The 9,784-nt window shown below is 51.0% G+C and overlaps 1 protein-coding gene across 1 annotated transcript; it reads left to right on the forward strand.

The window, feature by feature from the left end:
* The first annotated feature begins 5,948 nt into the window (after positions 1-5,948).
* On the forward strand, positions 5,949-8,915 carry SLITRK3 (SLIT and NTRK-like family, member 3). Its single transcript, XM_006891482.1, has one exon. The coding sequence runs from the start codon at positions 5,964-5,966 to the stop codon at positions 8,913-8,915; it is 2,952 nt and encodes a 983-aa protein (XP_006891544.1). The 5' UTR covers positions 5,949-5,963.
* Positions 8,916-9,784: the final 869 nt, after the last annotated feature.

Raw genomic sequence — 9,784 nt, forward strand, 5'->3', positions numbered from 1 at the left:
GAGCCTCTCACTTGCTCCCTGCTTCTAACAGGGATTTGCCTGCGATGCGCCGAGCGGACTGCGGCGGCTGATTTACACAGTTGGCGCGGAGGAGGGGCCGGGAGGCGGGGAGGGGGGGCCCCGCTGGTGGAGGCTCTGGCGATGGGCTGATCTGGGGGCTCCCGAGCGCCGCTCCCTCGGTGCTCGATTTGGGGGCGGCTGATGGATTTGCATTCGGGTTCCAGCCCAGCATCCTGGACCTCGCCTCCCCATGCCCGACCTGGCGCTCCCCGGTGGAGAAGCAGACGTGGGTAAGTCGTGTGTAATCCGATTTCAGTTCTTTCCTGGGCCCTCAAAGTGGCACTTTTTTTTTTTTTTTTACAAAGCAGGTCAGTCTCCAAAAGATGCGGCCGCCGCGAGCGTCTCCTTGGCCCTGAAACCTCCCGCGGGGCCCCCCCTCCCACCTTCCGCCGCCCCCCACCCTCTCCGGCTCGGGAAGCGAGGCCAGGGGCGCTCGTCTGGTGTGCTGTCAAGGGGGGGGGCTCCCTGTGCCAACGAGCTGGCTGCCCCTCCGCACCCTGCCTGTGATCACCCCCCCCCCAAAGCCAAGTCCAATTTGGTGTGCACAGCCATACTGTTGTATGTGGATGCTCTCCGCCTCGCTCCTTCCTCCCCCTACCTTCGCCGGCTGGCCAATGCTGAGATCTGGGGTCCTGTCGCCCCCTCCTCGCTCCTTCCTGCCCCTCCCCACCCTCCTCTTCTCCCGTCTACACACCAGCCACCCCCTCCCCCGCCCCCCACATTCCCACCCATTCCGAGGGCCAAGAGCAAAGATGCCCGGGCAAAGGCAGGGGCTCCTGCCACCGCCTCGGATCGAAGGATGGTGCCTCGGGCTGGGATTGCGCTGGAAGTGACAGCCTTTGAGGAAAGGAGACGGAGCTGGTCGGAGCCCCGGAAGCTCGCCGAGAGCCCTGGGGTTTTAAAGCGAACGAGGCAGGTCCTGGGACCCACCGGCCGCCCGCCTGCCATCGAGGACATAAGGCGCCGCGGTCGGAGCTCCGCGTCCCCGGCAGCGCGCGCTAGGTGCGCGCCGGGCTCCCCCATCGCCATGCAGCGACCATTTCCCTGCGCGGCTCGCAAGGTGGAAACACTTGAAAGGATTACAAGCGCGATCTGCGGGCCTTTCTGAAAGTTGCCGGCGGCAGGAAGACGCTGCGAGGCGGCAGCGAGCGCGATGGATACAATTCAGCCTCGCCGGGAGTTGGCACCTCCCGCCGGGCAGCCCCTCGGAGCCAACCTCGGAGGTCGTGCGCGCCCTGCACCATAGGCACCGGCCGCCATCCTTTTTTTTTTTTTTTTCCACTTTGCCTAATTGAAGCCAGGGCTCCTCGCCTGTCGGATGTGGATTGCAAAGCAGCTCGACTGGGACCGCGGCGTCTTCCCAAGCTCACAGGTGCCCAGGGTGGGTTGGTATTTTGGCACTGCTCTCTCTGCTAGCTCTGAGGATGATGGTGGAGACGGGGGGGAGCTGGAGACTGCCATCCCCCCTCGGACCTCCTTGGAGGGGGAGGGAGTCGGAAGGAACTCCAGCAAATAGGCCAGGTGCTGGCGCGAAGGACCCCTCCCCCCGCGATCGGCCGCTGGCTTCGCCTCGTCCAGAGGAAAAAAAAAAAAAGGGCCCGAGTTTGCAATCAGGCTCCATTCTCAACAGACCCATTGTGCGTTTTCGCCCGGCCCCGGAAGATTAGCCAAGGGATCTGTTTGGAAGGCTCCGGGCTCTTCGGAAACTCAGTGATGCAGCATTTTAATTATGTGTTCTCGGGGAGATGGTGGTGTGCTTCCATGTTGGAATATTTCATCTTAGATCTGGCGAGATTAGTGGGCTCTCGGAGGGCAAGGCGATGGGGTGAGGGGGTGGGGGGAGGCGGGGACGGGGGCACCGGGGAGAAAGGACTTCTTGTCCTCCCCTGGACAAACAAATGGTGCTCGGCGCTCCTGGCAGGACCCAGAAGAGATCCGGGTTCCAGGACCCTTAGCCCTCTAACTTTTGGGGCCCTCTTTATTAGATACGCTCTCCTGGGATAAAGGAAAGGGCAGACGAGAAATAGCTTTTAGGACTTGGCCTGATTCCAGCATTTAGGGGGATTGTAATGGGAGAATGGAGAGTGACTGCAGAGAGGACCCTTCACTGTCTCTGAGAAGCCGAGGATAGCGTCCTCCCCTTACCCACAGATTCCTTCGCATCCTGGGTTCCAGCAAAGGGGGAAACAGCCCCTATCTCGGCGCGTTAGGAGGAGAAAGAAGTGGGGGGGCGGGGCGGGGGAGGTTGGCTGCTGGAGAAAGAGAAGGGGCTGTTTGGGACTGGAGCCTAGCCTGTCAGTGTTGGTGTGCTTCTCAGCAGAGCTCTAGCCAAGGAAAGAGGGTGAGTCTGGAAGATGAAGGGCGTTGAATGTGAGAGAATCCTGTCCACATGGTGATTGATTCTCCTATCGCGGTTTCCAAGCCTCCCCACCACTGTGAAGAGACGCACACATGTGCGGTCATTTTAAATGCACAGTGACATGCAACTCGCCCTATGTCTGACTTCTCAGGAGCGGTTTTTTTATTGAGTTAGGTGATTTGTGCATTTCAGGGTCTTAAGACAGTGACATATAAACTGTGCATTTCTTTTAAATTTGGTTTTGGAAAAAAGTGCAAAAAAGGGAAAGGCTTTTTCTTTTAGGGGGGGTGTGACTTAACTTTGAGCCTTTGGGCAACAGATCTGGAGTCCGGTTCTCTAGCTGTGAGAAAGCCCCTCCCCTCCCCCTTCTCCCTGTGCAGGGGTGGGAGGGAGGGTGGACAAGAGGGGTGCATCCACCACGCACACGCACGGTACAGACCTAGCTACCTAGCGTCCTCTGCTGCACTCTTGCCTCTACCGGTTCCCTACAAAGCAGGAGTCCCTCCCAGCAGGTAGGAAGGGTAAAACTGTCCAGAGTTTGAAAATTCCTCTTGGAGGACCTGCGTGAAGGATGGTCAGTAGCCCCTTTCATGATAACATCTTCTGTCAGTCACCATCACTACTTCCCCAGGCCATTTGGAGAGAGAAATCCAAACCCTCCTATTCCACCCCTTACCCATGACAGGTCTTTCCTGATGACAGAACATGAGATGCACCAAGTGACCCTGCCTTGCCTTACAGGACCCTGGCCTGTCTCGTGTTGGTTTTTTTTTTTAAAGAAAAGCAAAAAAATTCTGGAAACAGACACAAGGCTGTTGAATCTTGACTCCATGGGAAATTGAAGGTTCTTAGGTGCAGCAAAACAACTCATGGTGCAAAAGAATCCAAGCAAAATTCAGGAGAAATCAGGTCCCTGTTTGCCAGAATGCCTGAGATTGTTTTGGGTACACTCTGACTGGATCAGCCAGATTAATCTCTTCTGCTTTGGGGACCTGGGTTCCCCCTTATGTCTGTCTTTGGAGGAAGTGTCTGTGCTGTGAAAAAACTCAAAGTATAATCTCACTTTCCACCCCATCTGTTCAGAGAGAAAGAGAGAGAAGCTTTAAAAACTAGAGGCTCAAAGCAGCCTTGAGAGTTTTTGGTTTGATTTTGTTTTGTTTCAAATGTCTACACTTCACCAGTTCCCTTCTCCAACACAAAGGAATGCTGCTTCTTGCTTGGTCTTCCTCTTTCTGTTTTTATATTTCAACAATTTATCATCTCACCACTCTTCTGTCCCGCCCATACACACACACACACACACACACCCACCCCAGAAACTGTATAGTCAGGGCTTCCTAGTGCTCGCTCCCGACCCCATGCAAAGCGCGTTCCTCTTCTTGGAGCTCATTTTCATGACGTGGAAAACCGGATCCTGGGTTACAGCACATTTCCCTCCCCTCCCCCCCCAAAAAAATGCTGCGCGAGAAAAGTCCGAGATTTGCACTGTGGTTGAGCTTCCCTGTCTCCTTGCCTTCCTCCCTGTCTTCCTCCCTGCGCCCAGAGATGTGCTCGAGGTACCCTGAGCGCGCAGCAGTGGGAACGGTGGAGCTGGAAGCCTGCAGCGGGCCCCTTCTCCTCCCTCCTCCATGGACTGTGCCAAGCAGCAGTTCTGCGTCCTGAAGAAGCCCATTGAAGGGTCTACTGCATTCCCAGCACGTTTCGAGCTTGCTGCTCTTAGTCTTCCTCTCCCTCCACCCCTTTTGCGCCCCCCTTTTCCTTTGGAGGGAGAGGGTAAAAGAGAATCCTTAAATTCAGGCTGCCCCCCACCTTCCCATGTTCTTAAAAAAAATCTGCAAAATAGGTAAGTGAAAGACATCTAGATCCTATCTTGCTTAAAGCTCAGGGAGCTCAAAATCGAAACAAAAAGAAAAAAAAAAGAAAGAAAGAATTTAAAAGATAATGAAGACGCAACAACTTAAGTAAATTTTAATATTTTATAAGAGAGACAGGGAAGACTAACTGATTCTGCAATGTGGAAGACTGATTCTGCAACGTGGCTTCATACGTCTTCTCATTTAGTTGTTTCTAAAAACTGAGTATTGCATGCCTAAGGCAAATGCTTCTCTGCTTTCTCACTTATTCCTTACAGCTGTGTATATTATATGCAGGGTGGCTGTGAAGATGTATTCTTTTTTCACTTTCACTGTGGATTATAGCATTGTGTTCCAAGTTAGATGGCTGACAAATTATTTCCTTTATGTTTGTATCTGTGTGTGGGGAGATGAGATAAAGCCAACATTTTGGTTTGTTTTTATTGATTGAAGGCATCCATCTATTCCATTATGATTGCTATTTCAGGGATTCAAGAGGGACACTCTAATAAACCCGTTATTATCATTTATATACGTATTCCCATACTCCAGTGGAATGAAGCAAGACAAGGAAGAATAGAACAGATTCAGAGGCAGGCTCTGAATCCTAGAATAGAGCCCTGCATATGATGTGAAAAGATTGATGTCTTTCTTTCAATTGTATTTCATGTGCTCTTCTAATATATTAATAGGCACGAAGCAAGGTTTCCACCCTCCCTTTCTTTTAACTCCTCCCTTGTCCTCTAACCAGTAAGCTGCCCTTCCATCTTTTTATAAGGCTCCTCAGTTTGATCTGAGAGGCACAGATACACAGTGCAAACTGAGCTCTGCAAGTATTTTAATACAGACACTCCCAGGCTTAGCATCCTTTAACTGTCACTATCTTTAGCTCTGACAATTGCTTGGGAATGTTCTTTAGAGCGGATCATCATTTCTAAAGGCTTTACAAAGCTGACTGAAACAATTAGATAGAGGTTGTTTATTTAATGAAGGGAGACTTCAGTGATCCATCTATGTGTGGCATGTTACTGACCATTAAATGTTAATAACTATTTTGTGATCAATTCTTAAGGGATATATTACGGTTTCCCGAGATATCAACCATTTTACACAGCTCAACGTTTGGTATTGGGCAGTTGACCCATAGTTTATCATGCTTTTCCCCCTAAAATTTTAGAGATATTCCACATCATTTATGAGTATAAATGTATAGTTTGAAGAATGTTTTTCCTATCACAGTTCCAGTTGTCTCTATAATGAGCACCTCTGATGTTAATGTGAGTTTGAACAGGCAAAAAGGTGTCTTGGACAAAGTATTGCCATCTTTAGGGAGAGGGCCTATGCTTGAAAGATGGTACTGTGACATACTAGGGCCCTTGTTTTCTATAAGAGGCACATGCAGACTGGTTTTTGTTCATATTATATTTCTTGTACCGAGTATGGCTTAGTTCAGGAAAATGTCAACACATGCTTCTGTATTTCAGGGTCTCCTAAATTTAAAATATAGGACACACTCGAAACATTAAACATGTTGCCGGCTCGTTATAAATGTCATCTCAACAATTGCTGGAGTTTTTATGGCACTCCCTAAAAAAACCCCACATGTAGGAGTTTATTAAGATCACGCATATGACGAAAGCTAAAAATTTGCATCTTTATTTCTGTTGCAGTTTTGCAATCAACAACGAACAATGAAAACTTCCAGAGCTGAGATGCTTCCCAGAGGGAGGATGTTGTGGATAATTCTTCTAAGCACAGTTGCTCTGGGATGGACTACCCCGATTCCCTTGATAGAGGACTCGGAGGAAATTGATGAACCCTGTTTCGATCCATGCTACTGTGAAGTTAAAGAAAGCCTCTTTCATATACATTGTGACAGTAAGGGATTTACAAATATTAGTCAGATTACCGAGTTCTGGTCAAGACCTTTTAAACTGTATCTGCAGAGGAATTCAATGAGGAAATTGTATACCAACAGTTTTCTACATTTGAATAACGCTGTGTCCATTAACCTTGGGAACAATGCATTGCAGGACATTCAAACGGGAGCTTTCAACGGTCTGAAGATTTTAAAGAGGCTCTACTTACATGAGAATAAGCTCGATGTCTTCCGGAATGACACGTTCCTCGGATTGGAAAGCCTGGAGTATCTGCAGGCAGATTACAACGTCATTAAACGCATTGAGAGCGGGGCATTTCGGAACCTAAGTAAACTGAGGGTTCTGATTTTAAATGATAATCTTATACCCATGCTTCCCACCAATTTGTTTAAGGCTGTCTCTTTAACCCATTTGGACCTCCGTGGGAACAGGCTGAAGGTCCTCTTTTACCGAGGCATGCTGGATCACATTGGCAGGAGCCTGATGGAACTGCAGCTGGAAGAAAACCCCTGGAACTGTACGTGTGAGATTGTGCAGTTGAAGAGCTGGCTGGAACGCATCCCTTACACGGCACTGGTGGGGGACATCACCTGCGAGACGCCTTTCCACTTCCATGGCAAGGACCTCCGAGAAATCAGGAAAGCAGAACTCTGTCCCTTGCTGTCTGACTCGGAGGTGGAGGCTAGTTTGGGGATCCCCCATTTGTCATCCAGCAAGGAGAACGCCTGGCCAACTAAACCTTCTTCCATGCTGTCTTCAGTCCATTTTACCGCCTCCTCTGTTGAATATAAATCTTCAAATAAACAGCCCAAGCCCACCAAACAGCCCCGAACACCGAGGCCACCTTCCACATCGCAAGCTTTATATCCTGGTCCGAACCAACCTCCCATCGCGCCTTACCAGACCAGACCACCCATTCCCATCATATGTCCCACTGGGTGCACGTGTAATTTGCACATCAATGACCTTGGCTTGACAGTCAACTGCAAAGAAAGGGGATTTAATAACATTTCTGAACTTCTTCCAAGGCCATTGAATGCCAAGAAATTGTATCTGAGTAGCAATCTGATTCAGAAAATATATCGGTCTGATTTTTGGAATTTTTCTTCTTTGGATCTCTTGCATCTCGGGAACAATCGGATTTCTTACGTCCAGGATGGCGCCTTCATCAACCTCCCCAATCTAAAGAGTCTCTTTCTCAACGGCAATGACATTGAAAAGCTCACCCCAGGCATGTTCCGGGGCCTACAGAGTTTGCACTACTTGTACTTTGAGTTCAATGTCATCCGAGAAATCCAGCCTGCGGCCTTCAGCCTCATGCCCAACTTGAAGCTGCTTTTCCTCAACAACAACTTGCTGAGGACCCTGCCCACCGATGCCTTCGCAGGTACCTCCCTCGCCAGGCTCAATCTGCGCAAGAACTACTTCCTCTACCTGCCCGTGGCCGGCGTCCTGGAGCACTTGAACGCCATTGTCCAGATTGACCTCAATGAGAATCCCTGGGACTGCACGTGTGACCTGGTCCCCTTCAAGCAGTGGATCGAGACCATCAGTTCGGTGAGCGTGGTGGGCGACGTGCTGTGCGGGAGCCCCGAGAACCTCACCCACCGTGATGTGCGCACCGTCGAGCTGGAAGTCCTCTGCCCGGAGATGTTACACGCAGCCCCTGCTGGTGCATCCCCGGCCCAGCCTGGAGACCCCCACCTTGCTGGGGGGCCCACCAGCTCCTCGCCTTATGAGTTCTCTCCCCCTGGGGGCCCGGTGCCCCTCTCCGTGTTGATCCTCAGCCTGCTGGTTCTGTTCTTCTCCGCAGTGTTTGTGGCCGCGGGCCTCTTCGCCTACGTGCTCCGGCGCCGTCGGAAGAAGCTACCTTTCCGGAGCAAGCGGCAGGAGGGGGTGGACCTCACCGGCATCCAGATGCAATGCCACCGGCTTTTTGAGGACGGCGGAGGCGGTGGGGGAGGAGGTGGAAGTGGGGGGAGACCCACTCTCTCCTCTCCCGAGAAGGCCCCTCCCGTGGGTCACGTGTACGAGTACATCCCCCACCCCGTCACCCAGATGTGCAACAACCCCATCTACAAGCCTCGGGAGGAGGAGGAGGAGGGGGTCCCCGTTTCATCAGTCCAGGAACCCGGGGGTGCAGAACGTGGGGGTCCTGGGACACAACCGCCCGGGATGGCCGAGGCCCTCCTGGGCAGTGAGCAGTTTGCTGAGACCGCCAAGGAGAACCACACCAACTACCGGACCTTGCTGGAGAAGGAGAAGGAGTGGGCCCTGGCCGTGTCCAGCTCACAGCTCAACACCATAGTGACGGTCAACCACCATCATCCGCACCCACACCCTCACCACCCAGCCGTTGGCGGGCTTTCAGGAGTTGTTGGGGGGACTGGGGGAGACTTGGCTGGGTTCCGCCACCATGAGAAGAATGGTGGGGTGGTGCTGTTCCCTCCTGGGGGAGGCTGTGGGGGTGGCAGTCTGCTGTTAGACCGGGAAAGGTCTCAGCCAGCCCCCTGCACCGTAGGATTTGTGGACTGTCTCTATGGTACAGTGCCCAAGTTAAAGGAACTGCACGTGCACCCTCCTGGCATGCAATACCCAGACTTACAGCAAGACGCCAGGCTCAAAGAAACCCTTCTCTTCTCGGCTGGAAAGGGCTTCACAGACCACCAAACCCAAAAAAGTGATTACCTCGAGTTAAGGGCCAAACTTCAAACCAAGCCGGATTACCTCGAAGTCCTGGAGAAGACAACATACAGGTTCTAAAAGAGGAAGAAACAGAAATGAGTGGGTTGGTTGTTTTGGTTTGGTATTTTTTTTTTTTTTTTGGTCCCTAAAAAGAAAAGGAAAATAAAAGAAATATATCCCATTCTCCTTTTACACGTGTCCCAGTAACCTAACGTGTCCTCGTAACCTTCCCTGCCCTGAAAAGAACTGAAAGCGTATCCTATCTAGAGATTTCAAATGTATGCCTGCCCCCTCTCAAATGGGATTTGGAGGAAGGGCCATACTCAGATCATTAATCAATGAAGTGCCTTCGCAGACTTTTGCCAGCAAATGTTACCATTATTTTTTTATACTGAACCTTGAGACTTTGACTGTGCCATGTATACGGTATATTAGAGATCGTTGTATTGATCCTAATTAAGTAAAAAAAAAAATCAATGTGTCTTCCCCCCCGCCCCCCAGTATTTTATTTTTTAGTTGTAGTTTTATTTGGAAAAGGGGAGGGGGGGAAACAAATTGACATTTGTGGCTTTCTTTCCTCTACACGTCATGGCACAGATTCTTGTACATGTATTAACAATGCAGTTTGCTGCATGCCTAGAAACTGCGAGACGAGACGGGGAGGGAGGGGGCGGGTCTTGCTCGAATGTTCTCACTCACTCTCCTCACCCTCACATGCTCACCTTCAAGCAAACCGAGAATTCCTGCACACCCATCCTGAACCCTACAGTCTCCCTTTTTCTGGTGCGGATACACAGATGTTTCTCTCTCTTTCTCTCTCTCTCTCTCCCCCCTTCTTCTCTTTCTTCCCCCCTGTCTATCTTCATCTCTCTCTCCCTCTCTTCTTTCTCTCCCTCTCTCTTTCTCCCCCCTCTTCCTCTCCTCTCCTCTCCTCTCCTCTCTCCTCT

Source organism: Elephantulus edwardii, unplaced genomic scaffold (genome assembly GCF_000299155.1).
Source record: "Elephantulus edwardii isolate Elephantulus edwardi_28Jun2011 unplaced genomic scaffold, EleEdw1.0 scaffold00098, whole genome shotgun sequence".
NCBI classification, from domain to species: Eukaryota; Metazoa; Chordata; class Mammalia; order Macroscelidea; family Macroscelididae; genus Elephantulus; species Elephantulus edwardii.

Coding starts and splice junctions, on each gene's coding strand:
- SLITRK3 (XM_006891482.1), top strand. CDS start 5,964: ATGAAAACTTCCAGAGCTGAGATGCTTCCCAGAGGGAGGATGTTGTGG.